The 12,618-nt window shown below is 51.5% G+C and overlaps 5 protein-coding genes across 5 annotated transcripts; 2 read left to right on the plus strand and 3 right to left on the minus strand.

Moving 5' to 3' along the window:
• Positions 1 to 8: 8 nt before the first annotated feature.
• On the plus strand, positions 9 to 1,377 carry APUU_30473S (small subunit rRNA maturation protein TSR4; the record flags this gene model as incomplete). Its single annotated transcript, XM_041701570.1, has 2 exons — positions 9 to 137; positions 202 to 1,377. The coding sequence occupies 2 exons, from the start codon at positions 9 to 11 to the stop codon at positions 1,375 to 1,377; spliced, it is 1,305 nt and encodes a 434-aa protein (XP_041554442.1).
• Positions 1,378 to 1,855: 478 nt separating this feature from the next.
• On the minus strand, positions 1,856 to 2,835 carry APUU_30474A (CSN8/PSMD8/EIF3K family protein; the record flags this gene model as incomplete). Its single annotated transcript, XM_041701571.1, has 2 exons — positions 1,856 to 2,438; positions 2,666 to 2,835. 2 exons carry the CDS (start codon positions 2,833 to 2,835, stop codon positions 1,856 to 1,858), a joined length of 753 nt encoding a protein of 250 aa, XP_041554443.1.
• A 600-nt stretch (positions 2,836 to 3,435) lies between these two features.
• Positions 3,436 to 6,194, plus strand: APUU_30475S (uncharacterized protein; the record flags this gene model as incomplete). The annotated part of the gene is made up of 11 exons (XM_041701572.1): positions 3,436 to 3,487; positions 3,537 to 3,658; positions 3,707 to 3,853; positions 3,899 to 4,019; positions 4,070 to 4,585; positions 4,637 to 4,727; positions 4,778 to 5,319; positions 5,368 to 5,456; positions 5,515 to 5,585; positions 5,646 to 5,738; positions 5,819 to 6,194. 11 exons carry the CDS (start codon positions 3,436 to 3,438, stop codon positions 6,192 to 6,194), a joined length of 2,220 nt encoding a protein of 739 aa, XP_041554444.1.
• Positions 6,195 to 6,986: 792 nt separating this feature from the next.
• APUU_30476A (glycoside hydrolase family 16 protein) lies at positions 6,987 to 8,141 on the minus strand (the record flags this gene model as incomplete). Its single annotated transcript, XM_041701573.1, has 2 exons — positions 6,987 to 7,281; positions 7,342 to 8,141. The coding sequence occupies 2 exons, from the start codon at positions 8,139 to 8,141 to the stop codon at positions 6,987 to 6,989; spliced, it is 1,095 nt and encodes a 364-aa protein (XP_041554445.1).
• A 1,778-nt stretch (positions 8,142 to 9,919) lies between these two features.
• On the minus strand, positions 9,920 to 10,830 carry APUU_30477A (uncharacterized protein; the record flags this gene model as incomplete). Its single annotated transcript, XM_041701575.1, has 2 exons — positions 9,920 to 10,353; positions 10,404 to 10,830. The coding sequence occupies 2 exons, from the start codon at positions 10,828 to 10,830 to the stop codon at positions 9,920 to 9,922; spliced, it is 861 nt and encodes a 286-aa protein (XP_041554446.1).
• Positions 10,831 to 12,618: the final 1,788 nt, after the last annotated feature.

A 12,618-nucleotide genomic window follows, 5' to 3' on the forward strand; every position in this document is an offset into this window, starting at 1 on the left:
TCGCCACAATGGATCCCTACGATAGCGACTCTTCCGGCTTCGAGGATGAGGGGGACTATACTGAGACCGGAGTCGTGCTGGGATACGCCTCGGAGGAAATCATTGAGGATTCTGTTACCCACATAGGTGGGTGGCCAGTATGTTGAATGCAACCTGTCAAAAATTCCTTGAAGTCGCCCATGCTGACCCGTTTCAACCCAGACATGGATTGACGGCTCTACCCCGCCTCCCGGTGATTTTGCCAAATGCAAAGTGTGCAGTGGCCCAATGCTGCTTCTCCTTGAACTTGACGGCGAGCTATACGAGCACTTCCCAGATGCTGACCGGCGACTATACATCTTCTCCTGTCCACGAAAAGCATGTAGCCGCAAGTCAGGCAGTATCCGAGCCGTGCGCGCGACGAGAAGACACAAGAGCCACCAGCCCCCGCAGAAGGTCGAAAAGCAGGAGCCCGAGAAGAAAGAGGTGGAACAGCCTCAAGCACCCAAGCCGGATCTTGGTGCAAGTCTATTCGGAGGCGCAAGCCTTGTAAACAGTGTCTCCGCGAACGCAAACCCCTTCTCGTCGAAGCCCGCGTCCAGCCAACCAAGCAACCCATTCGCTGGCCCTGTCCCTAGCCCAGCTCCCGCGCCAGCACCAGCACCAGCCAACAACTCGACTACGGAATCTCAAGAAGACTCAACTCCCAATATGCTAGCCGAAACATTCGCCGACAAAGTTCGCGTCTCCGACCCCGCGCCATCTACCCAAACCCCCGAGCCATCAGGCCCTCCTGTCCCCTGGCCAGAACGCTCAGAGTTCCCCGAACCCTTCACAAACTTCTACATCGACGCTGAAGGCGAAAACATCTCACGCGCGCCAACGCCCAAGATCCCCGAAAACGTCACAATCGAGACCGAGGATGCCGAGGGCGGCGCCGGCGGCGCAGACGTCAAAGACGCCTTCGAGTCCGAGCTCGACAAGGCCTTCCTGAAGTTCTCCACCCGGCTCGGCCACAACCCCGAGCAAGTGCTACGATATGAATTCCGCGGTACGCCCGTCTTGTATTCCCACACTGATGCTGTTGGGAAACGACTTCACGAGTCTGCTTTTGCGAAGCTTGGTGGTTTGTCGACGGCGCCGAGTGGTGAGAGTCGCATGCCTCGGTGTGAGTCTTGTGGGAGTGAGAGGGTGTTTGAGCTGCAGCTTGTGCCGCATGCAATTAGTGTTCTTGAGGATGGGAGAGAGGGTGTTGGGCTTGGGAAGGATGATGCGGGTATGGAATGGGGCACTATCATTATGGGGGTCTGTAATAAGAACTGTGGACCCGCGGAGGTTGGTGTTGTTGGATACAGGGAGGAATGGGCTGGTGTGCAGTGGGAAGAGGCTGCTAAATAAATGTGATATTCTAGAGTTACTACGCGGTTATGTCCTTATGTTGATGACGAATATAGACATGGTTTTCTTCCTACTACCAGTAGAAAAACACTGGCTTCTTTTGTTGAGTGTTTGCTATCAAAATTGTATTTTTGAATCGTTCAGCGGGTGCCACTCGCTGATATGTTCAGACAGGATATCTCTCGGGCTCTAGTAGGTAGTAGATACATGGCAGAGGAACATCGGGTTGTCCTAGGTATAGAATGATGAAATTATGAGAAGCAAATTCACAACGCCAAATGCGCCAGTCCTGACTTCCCGATCCTCCCCATGCTGGTCTATTTCCGTCATCATCATTTTAGGCTTGAACTCATCTCGTCGATCGATCCGAACTGGACAGGGTCCATGCTGTGGTCTTCATAGACGGATACATGTCAAGATCTCCACATGACCTTACTCATTATTTTGAAAACAGGAAACAGAAATTTGTTTCATTGGCTTATGCAGCCTGCTCGAATCCTCTCCGGATGACGCGGCCGAACATATCGACACCAACACGTTCGCTCTTGACTTCACTGCGAGCCTCGTTCTCCTTGTTTGTGGGCACCTTGATGACGGTGCTGGAGCCAGACTTCTCAACCTCCCAGGTGCACACCTCGGTAACGAACTTCTCGAGAGCCTCGCGGTTCCGGACGTCAAGCCATTGCTCTAGGACCTCAGCGTTGATCTCACGGAAGGCCTTGCCAACCTCAACGGCAATGCGGATGCGGACGAGCTCCTCGAAGCCGGCAACGTCGGCAACAAGGTCGGCGTACAGGTCATCGGAGTTCAGCGTTGACCAGAACTGAGTATATTGAGCGGACTCGAGGAGAGAAGATAGACGAGCGAGCTTCTGGACGGATTCGACAAAGTCGGATGTCTGGGCGGCCTGGGCCTCGGCCTCATTTTTGGGGAAGGGCTGGGTGTAGGCGGGGAGGAGAGCGAGGCAGAGGGAGAAAGCGGGAGATGGGAAGACGGTGAGAGCCTTGACGAGGACGTTGGTCACAGTCTCTGGTTGGAGGAGGTGGGGGTTGAATTGGTAGCTGCACCAGACGGTTGGTTAGCGGGCGCAAAGCACAAATTGAGGTCAAATAATGTGATTTAGAATGGCTTTTTTTCAGAGAAACATTGCTCAACATGCCCAAATTTGGGTCTCAGGTAATAGGAAACGTGATAATAAAGTAAGATTTCTACATCATATGAAGCCAACAATAGCATTCCAGAATGGATCGGGGCGGAATAACGGTAAAAGTGTCAAGATCTCACTCACAGCTTCAGAAGAGCAAGGTTGGCATAGCAGTCGAATGACCGGTCCTCGCACTGTTGAACCACGTAGTCCTGGAATATTGTGGTTGTCTCGGGGTTATACCGGTCGAGGCCGCTGAGGATGGCCTCGATGTGGGCCGGTCGTGTGTCAACCTTGTCAAAAGTGACAACCATCTTGGATCGGAGCAGGATAGAGAAGGTGGAAAGGAAAAGAGAGAGGAAACCGGGGTGGGTTCGAGGCTTGATCGGTCGTGCTGCTCAATGCGGGACAAAATTGATGGGAGCAATTTTCGATTGTGTTGCTGTGCGGCTGTCCCGAGCACCGGATTAACTCGCAAAACGGGAAAGTTCCGCCGGCTAGTAGGTATGTTGATCGCCCGAATTGCTTCTTCTGTTTGGTCACTCCGCATTCTACCAAGAACTAAATCGCCGACGTTGTATTGATGCTGAGGGGAAGGTGCCGTTGCAGTGCGGAGTTGGAATCCAAACATATTTAAATAATATGCCCCTCCTTTGGTGGTGTGAGCAGCATCTCTTCCTCAACCAAACCCAACCATGCGGTTTCTAACTTCCTTTGTTGGTAGCGCCGGCCTTTTGAGTCTTGGTATAGCAGTCGCTGCTGAAGTCGACTATTCTCAATATGTGAATCCCTTTATTGGGTCCGAAGGACCCTTCCCTGGTCAAGGATACGGAGGAGGCGACATCTTCATTGGTGGTGCTCGTCCCTTCGGAGTAGTTAAGGTCGGAATCGACAGCACTGCAGCGAACTGGAGCATGGCTGTGTTGAACGGAGGCTGGACTCCAGATGGAAATGTGACCGCAATAAGTATGCTCTCTGACTTGCAATGGGGAGCTTGTTGTAACATTGGTTCTAGCGATGATGCATGAAAGCGGGACTGGAGGCGCCCCCAAATATGGCCTTGTTCCACAAATGCCCTTGACGTCGATCGATCCGCCGGTGAACATACTGGACAATTTGACATATAACCAGCCGAGGGTATTATCTACGTAGTCTTTATTGTTTATACTTACTTATACTGCTTAGGTCGGCCAAGATCAAGCCAGCGTAGGATACTACAAGACACAGCTGCAAAGTGGCGTTGAAATAGAACTCTCAGCTTCTCGCCATGCCGGAATCATTCAATACAATTTCCCCGCTGGAGAGAAACATGTGCTGGTTGATGTCTCTCATGTAAGCATTTGGTTGCCTGGTAAATACTGGAGCTAACCAGCATAGTATCTTCCAGGAGCACCCACAGATTCCAACGGTCAGTATTACATTGCCGGGGAGATCCAGCTTCATGAGGATGGACAAGCTTACTCCGGCTATGGAACATATGTGGGAGGGTGGAACAATGGTAAACATATTCTTTAGCCCAGGAAAAGACATATACTCACTCGCTTTAAGGGGCCCCGTTTACCGTCTACTTCTATGGAGAGTTCGAGACGAAACCGCAAAATGCTCGAGTCTTCAAAGGGCCAAATACAGATCCGATGCGAGGGTTTCAAGGTCTCTCAAATGGACAGCCCAGCTTCCCTGTCTATGGTAACCAGAGCGACTCTGCAAAGTCTGGACCGATGAACGATCGCGTTGGTGGGATTTTCAGTTGGAACTCGGACGAAGAATCGAGCGTCTCCTCAAGGATAGGGATTTCTATGATCTCCACCGAGAAGGCGCAGGCTTATATCGGCAGTGAGCTCCCATCATGGAAGCTCAATGACACGGTAGATGCGGCCGTCGAAGAGTGGAACAAGGATGTTTTCAGTAAAATCCAGGTGCCCCTCGACGAGACTGCAAACTTGACTCATATTCGGTTGCTATACAGTTCTCTCTACTTTATTCATTTGATGCCTTCTGATAGAACTGGCGAGAACCCGCTCTGGGAATCGGACGAGCCATCGTGGGATGATTTCTACACAATGTGTTAGTTGCTGATAATAATTGCAAAAGGCTTGCCGTCACTGACACAAACAGGGGATATATTCCGCTGCACCGTCAGCTTCTACCACATCTTCCAGCCCGTTTACTACGAGTCAATGATCCGCTCGCTAATTGACATATGGAAGTAAGGTTTTGCTACAGAAACAAGGCCAACAACTACTAACACTCTATCAGACATGCAGGATTCCTTCCCGATGGGCGCTCTGGAAACTGGAATGGAATTGTACAAGGAGGCTCAAACGCCGACAATGTACTCGCAGACGCATATGTGAAAGGGCTCCGCGGAGCCATCAACTGGACAGAGGGCTACGCAGCGATGAAGACGGACGCAGAGGTCATTCCATACAACACGCGTGACCCATTAGATCTGACAGCAAGCACCAAAGAAGGCCGCGGTGCGCTCACCGACTGGCTAGAACTAGGCTATGTCTCACAGGACCGAAACACGCGGTGCATCTCGCGGACGGTGGAGTATAGTTTTAACGACTTTGCCATTAGCCAGGTCGCAGCTGGTGAGAAGCCCGAGGACCAGGAGAAGTACCTCCGTCGGTCAGCGGGATGGCAGAATATTTGGAATCGTGATGTGGAAAGTTTGAACTTCACGGGGTTTTTGGCACCGAAGTTCTCGAACGGCACGTTTAATAACTCGGGATATGATCCGCTCTATTGCTATGGCTGCAACTGGGCTGATTTAAGCTATGAAGGGACACCTTGGGGTCAGTTTCTCGATACTTCTCTTACCACTTTGACGCTTACCGCAGTAGAATACTCCTTCGTGGTGCCGCACGATACAGAAACCCTAATCGATCTCATGGGCGGGCCAGAGACATTCGAAGCCAGATTAGACCTAATGGTACTCCTCCCAATAACACGGCGACAGTTCAACAAGTCCAATAAACTAACGTCCAAAGTTCAAACCAAACACCTCAGTCCAAGAGCTGGGCCCCAACGGCGCGGGCATAACAACCCTCATGAACATCGGGTGCGTCCTATCCCAAACACGAAGTAAACCAACTAGTCACTAACTGATGACCGTTACAAGAAACGAACCCGACTTCGCGACACCGTACCTCTACCACTTCCTAAACAAACAGCACAAGAGCGTCCAGCGATCTAGAGAACTCGCCCTCCAATAGTAAGTCACTCTACCAGCGGTTTAACCCTACTCAACAAAACATATCCCCCAATTCTAAGACACTAACTAAATAACTAAAGTTTCCACGACACGGCCTACGGCATCCCCGGCAACTCCGACGCAGGCGCAATGAACACCTGGCTCCTGTGGTCCATGCTGGGCCTGTACCCGCTCGTAACAACGCGCACCTACCTCCTCGGCTCCCCCTGGTTCAGCGACCTAAACATGACGATCAACGGGAACAACACGCTGCGGATCCGAGCGTCGGGGCTGGAAAAGGGGCACTATGTGCAGAGCGTGAAGATTAATGGGGAAGCCTGGGATCGGAATTGGTTTGACCATGGGGATGTTATGGAAAATGGTGGGGTGGTTGAGTTTGAGTTGGGGGAGGAGGCGGTTGTTTGGGAGAGTGCGGAGGGGCCGGCTTCGCCGGGGCATGTTGTGCTTGAGGACTGAGTAGGTATAAATAATACTAGTAGTTAGGGTAGCGGGGCAGTTCTACTAGTGATAATGGACAATAATGAAGCGAGCGAAATATATGCATTGGAATCCTGGACGCCTTGCATACGCGAACAGACCCAGTCCTCCTAGCGAGAGGAGAGCGCGAGTGAGATCTATAGTTATACAGGTACGGGTACAGACAGAGAGGTACACGAAACAACCGGCGCAGTCCGTCCACACAACTATGCTGTGCTCGCTGTCTTGAGGAGAGACAATTAGTTCGAGGTTGGGCGATGGACGAGTAAACTTGCGAGGGTGTATGAGGCCCACCAGGAAAAAACGGCATACAAGTTGGAAAGGGTATGTACAAAGAAGAAAACCAAACAGCAGCAGCAGCAGTCGTGAACCAAACCCGACGAGAGGATGGGAATATGATATAAACATGAACAAGGAAATTGAGAATGAGATGCGGAAAGATTGCGCCGATGAAGGAAGAGAGGTAGAGAGAGAAGGCGAGGGAGAGAGTCGTGATGCGACGTCGGGTTCGACTAGGCGGTTGAGCCTTTGAGGTGGGCAGTGGGAGCAGCCCTACGCAAGGTTCGCCTGCGAGGCGCAGGGGAGATTGGGCTTCATTTAAGACGGCGACCCTTGCAGGTGGAGCCTGGTCGAGCCTGACGTCGGTGAGGGAGAGCGAAAATGTCTGATACATTGTCGAGAGCAAAAAGATGATGAATGATGGATGATTCGTTTTGTTTCGTGGGTCGCAGCAAGGGATGCGAGCATCGTCCTCTACTGAACAGGCTAGTCCTACTGAACAGGCTGGTAACCCCCGTGCTTCCATTCACTCTGCTTCCAGTTGTCTTGGAAGTTGTTCATCTCGTTGCGCTCGTTGTTGAACTTGTTCTCTCCGAGGGCGTGCTCGAGACGGCCCTTTCTGCGTTGGCGGATGAAGAAGAAGATAAACAGGGCCAGCAGGACAGACCCGCCGGCGGCAGCGCCAATGTAGACACCGGCTTTGGCGCCGGAAGGCAGGTCGTTCCATTTATCGTTGAGCGACTTTGGTGGTGGCTTGTTGATCTCCTCGACAGCAGTGGAGTTACCTCTGATGGTTGTTAGTACAGCAAACCAAGCCAAAAGTTAAGCAGTAACTTGGTAAACTTACTCGATAACATTGATGCTCTCCCAAGTGCCAGAATTGTCCCCATACTCATACTCCTTGCCGGTGTGGAAGTCGTGGACGCGCACATCCTTGACCACCATGGTGTACGGGCCAGCATCGTAGTCGACCTCACCACCAGCCCATTCGATCGTGCCCTGCGCATTGTCGGGGTCACCAGCAGGCCAGATACCAATGCGAACATTGCTCGGCGTCTGCGGAAACGCACTATCGGAGCCATTCTTCGCTTCGTCGTAGGTCAGGGTCCGGAGCAGGTTGTTGTCGACCCACCACTCAATCTTGTCCTGGGTCCAGTAGGTGGTGTAGTTGTGGAATTCCGTGTCGGCGTTGTCGATCTTGAAGAACTCGCCGTTCTCGTAGTCGGTGACGCCCTTGCTGTAGTAGTTGGTTTGGATCTCGGAGGTGTTGTAGCCAACCCATTCCCAGTCGATCTCGTCCAGATCGTCCGACTGCAGCACCGCACTACTGACGACACCAGGGCCTGCAGCCATCTTGACGTGCATTTCGACGATGCCGAAGAAGATGTAGAAGGTGGACTGGATTGTGGGCGAGTCGAGCTTCTTGGCGATGGTGAATTCGGCGCCCTCGTCAGTGTAGGTGATTTCGCCATTGGTGGTGTTCCAGATCTTCTCGTCGAGAGTGCTGTTGAAGGACCAGGTGTGGTTTGTTCCCAGCGCTGCGTTGGGCTCGCAGTCTTCCTTTGTGGGATTGCAATGAGTCCATGTCTGGGCAACGGCTGGCCCAAAGCAGGCCGCGAAGAGGGCGAGGTGTCGAAGGAGAGTCATCTTCGAGGAGTTCGCTGTGGGCAAGAAAGCAAAGAGCGTGGTACGACAGCAAGCCGCGATTCAAGAACAAGGCAATAAAGGCAATAAGGGGCAGATAGGCCAAAAGAGCGACAGGACGTGGGAGCACAAAAGAACGGACGTGCGAACGAAGCGCACGAGGAGGGATTGAAAAGCCCAGCCAGCGAGGAGGTCGGAGGTGAAGATAACGAGGGGAAGAACAGTACAGAAGGGGAAGAGAGGAAGACGAGGGCGACAGCGAGAGACTACACTTGGCACAGAGGGCCGTTTGGTTGGCGGAAATTAGGGCATCATGGCAGTTGGATTATTTTAGATTAATTTGAACCTATCAGACCGGCTGCAGGGCGTTAGCTGCATGGCCGGAGGAGCCATCAAGGCAGGATGGAGAAGACTAGGAGGGCTAAACAAGTTGATGCTTTTTTTCGGTGCAGTTTTGTTTGTTGCTGATTTTCTGCAGCGGAATGGCGTTCAGGGGTTCGCCCAAACAGGAAGCTTCCCTCCATAGGATTAAGCTCCTATTGGCTAGCGTGTAGTACTTGGCTCTGCGCTAGGCCGTTCTAGTCAATGCCAGGATCAGGAAGCCAATCACAGCGCGGTCCAACAGTCACCCTGCTACCCTACTGATCCCACTGATCCCACCGACTGAGACATGAGCAGAGAGCAATAATAGTAATCACTTCTAAGTGTAACCAGCGAGAGTCAGTCAGACGACGAATACCTTCAGGCAACAACCCCCCTCCGCTCATCAAAGTGAAACAGTGGGTTGCAGCTCCTCGGGGTCAAAGAGCATCGCCAGTGATTGGCCCGATAAGTCCACTGCCAATCCGCCTGGTCTGAGTGGGCAGTTCCTTGGCCCATTTTCCAAGAATCCAGGCAGGAATCCAAGATCGGTGGCGACTTTGAACGGGCAACAACATACGCAACTGCTGTCACTGCCGGATTCCATGCTGTCTGGTCCGGATTGGCTGGTTTGTCACCGCATTCCATGTCTATCACAGTGAACCCGAGTTGCACTACAGTATTCATCACTAACTTTGGTTTTCTCGAGTGGCAACTTGTAGTTCGATCTCATTGCCGAGTGCTGATCCATGGCCAGTTCGAGGTCTTTGTTGATCTGTCGATCCACAGACGGAGCTCCCTCGCCTATCTCTCCAACCTCGAACAACCACCGGGGCAAATTCTGCAGCGGTGGCGGACTGCTGACTGGCTGTAAAAGACTTCTTTCTGATCCTTTCGGTCTGGAGAAAACTTCAGTTCAACGCCTCAGAGTCACTGGGGTCACCGCCATGGGAAACTGGGCACTGTCTCGCCCACTTTGTCTCAGGCGGTCCACCGTGACCTCATCAACAATCTGGGACTCGCCATGGGAACTGAATATTGAATAACAATTGTCAACTATGGAGTCCAAATTGCCCATGTGTTGGCAGGCCAATTTCTCTTATCAGCCGGGGTTCTGTTGTGCTCCCTGCGTCTCCCTGAGTCCCTGCTCCCTGCCATCCCTGAGTCGGCCCCTTTTCCCCTGTAAGGGAGATTATTCCGATCAGCCAACGGACTCTCGACTGCGAGTCTAGTTAAAGCCAAGTCAAAAATAACTCCTTATCCACTGGTTCTACGGCGTATAATCTATTTTCATCCACAGTTGCGAGCGACGGCTGCTCGGCTTAACATACGAAGTCTGTACCATTTAACGTACTTCCATTCCATTAATTACTCGACATAAACACCAAGACCTTGCAAAAGTTGAACAACTGGCCACTCTTTCAATCTCTCTCAAGCAGCTTCATCTTGTGCGCCAACATCAGACAGCGCGATGAGAGATCGCCGTCCACTTCGGCCCCAACCTCAAGAAGGCGTCGCTGCCAGCGCTCCCAGTTCCTAATGTTGAACATGTTCCTACACCGAGTAAAAAACCTAGGGTGAGCAACATTGGGTTTGTAGAAGTTCCTGCGCGCTATTTGCAGTATCGTCGCACCGGCATGGGTAATCCATTCTTCTCCCAGGGCCAGATCGCGCTTGAGATCACCCTTGAGATATTGTTGGCCGTACTCCCCCCCTATATGCCATAGCTGGTGAGAGGCTATATATTCCAAATCCCAGACACCGTTTTCTGCATCGACGAGGCCGCTTCCTAGGAGTCTTGCTGCGAAGGACATCAAGTTAAGCCACTCCCTCTCATCGAAAGGCTCGGTCCAATCTGTATAGTGTCAGTTGTATATTCAAAAGGGGTATTGTTTAGATACGCACGCCAGGTCCCTTCTAACAGATACCGCGTAAGACAAGGAAGATGTCTCCATCTCAAAGGCCCATGCTTTGTGTTCACATCCAAATCCCCGCTGATCTGGCACAGCGCATCCAGCATGGAAATCGCTCGCGTGTGGCCTAAATGCTCGGGAGGCACCAACTGCATGGCCTCAAAGAGCAATTCCCAGAGCTGCGTCATGAAGTTCTCAATAGCCGGTTCCATACGCAGTTTCCTCCGGCTCCCGTATCTGCCAGCTTCCCGGAATTTTGGTGCTAGGTCGTCGATTACCGCCGCTGCTTCTGTCGGGTTGAGGGATGCATTTGGCTGTAGCACTTCTTTTAAGATGGCGATGAGCTTCTCTTTGAGATTTGAGTCGGGGTTGGGGCGCTTGCCCTTGATGGATTCTAGTTGAAGGCGTACGTCACTCATGGTGTCGATTGTATGAGTTTGTTGTGCTGGATGGAGTTAAGGTGAGTAGGGCTGGCCCATTAAATATCCGTCTTCAAAATGTATTTCTTTATTAACTCCAGCCTGTGTTTTATTCTTTTAATTCTTTCTGCCTTGAAACATCTCCTGCTCTTTCTTCTTTATTGTATTCAGTACGAACAAGGCTACTTTGTTGGTGAATGGGCTTTGTTAGGGCTTTCCCCTCGTATCCCCGATGAACAGCCCAGTAACCCTAACCAGTCAATGTCTTCGTATTTGACAAAGAGAGAATCGAAGTCTTCGACGCAACAGCAAGTGCACCGTATCCATCATCTTCATTTCTTCAAAATTGCATCCAGCCTGCAGTGCCGCCACCAGTAACTGGCAATTCAACGACGACGCGCTCGTCAAAATCAGTGAATCAGACACCCAGCCCGACGTCTATATAAACCCCCGTTTCCCCCGCTCAAAGCCTCTCTCTTCCAACTCCTCTCCTACCCTCTCATCTCCCCCAGCACTTCTACACTTCTACATCTGTCATTGTGCATATGCAGACAGACTGAGATTAAGGTACGTCATCGAGGCCTGAACTGGTGCACCTGACTTAGTTGAGGTCGCCGACCTTCTCGTCTTCCAATCTTGGCCCACTTGACACGGTCGATTCCATTTTGTCATCGAGGCCATACCGTCCTTTATGGTACGTACACCTTTTCCCGACCCAATATCCGTGGATGGGTGGGGTCTTGTTATCTTCACCGCGCATACTGCCCTTGAAGCATGCCCGTCGAGTTATCCTCGCCTTTTTAGCGTGTCGTCGAGTTATCCTCGTTTTTAAATCGTGTCGTCGACGGCCCTCGTACGTAGCTGTAGATTATCGGATCCGATGTCTCGACTCCATCTCGGCTGGTTCCTCGACTCGTCTTTATTGCGTGTGTGGACGCTGTTTTACAGTCCATCACCACCTGAAAGGTATGATGCCTACCGACAGTTCCAACAAACACCCGGATTCATTTTGATATCCTGTGTTGAAGGATGATGCCACCAAGGACTCCACCAGGTCATGGACTGTGTACGTTGACAAAGTCAGGGATTCAAAAAGAGGCTTGAGTACTATTTCTCAAGCTCTTTCGGACATCGATATCAATGTATCCTTGACCAACTTTACCCTCACAGCAGAGCAGAGACTTGATACCTACAAAAGGTTCCAACAGACGCCGGGCTCTGTCTTAATCTCATGTGAGATTATGCTTGGTGGAATAAGAACTAGGACCACTACAGCTATTTTTGTCGGCACAACAGTCTTTCACCGATTGGCCCAGGCCTGCTGTAAGCCGGTGAATAGAATCGTGGTGCTATACGACAAGCATGAAGAAGATCAGAAAAAGTGCTTCAGTGCGGGTGTTGATCTGTTCTTCAGTGGGAAGTTTAATTCTCTGGATCCTAGCCAAGCCAACGCAGGGTTGGTAAGACTGTCTACTCCGACCTGCATGGTAAAACTTATCCAGTTGCCACAGAGGACAAGCAGAGCACAGGTTGTCGAGCTTCTCTCCAAAGTTGACGCCCAACGCCTCGCAATGAATACGGATGCGAGATACTTCGACCAGAGCATCAGATCCGATGTCTCGACTCCATTTCGGCTGCCTCCTCGACTCTCTTTAGTTGCGTGTAGCAACTGGAGAGTGGACGCTGTTTTACAGTACGCTCTCGAGTCGCCGACGACGACATGGCCACCGTAGTAATCTGCCCAACATATGAGCTGAGGTGGCTTGTCGGTTGTGCTTGAGCCAGAAA

The sequence above is a fragment of the Aspergillus puulaauensis genome, chromosome 3 (genome assembly GCF_016861865.1).
Source record: "Aspergillus puulaauensis MK2 DNA, chromosome 3, nearly complete sequence".
NCBI classification, from domain to species: Eukaryota; Fungi; Ascomycota; class Eurotiomycetes; order Eurotiales; family Aspergillaceae; genus Aspergillus; species Aspergillus puulaauensis.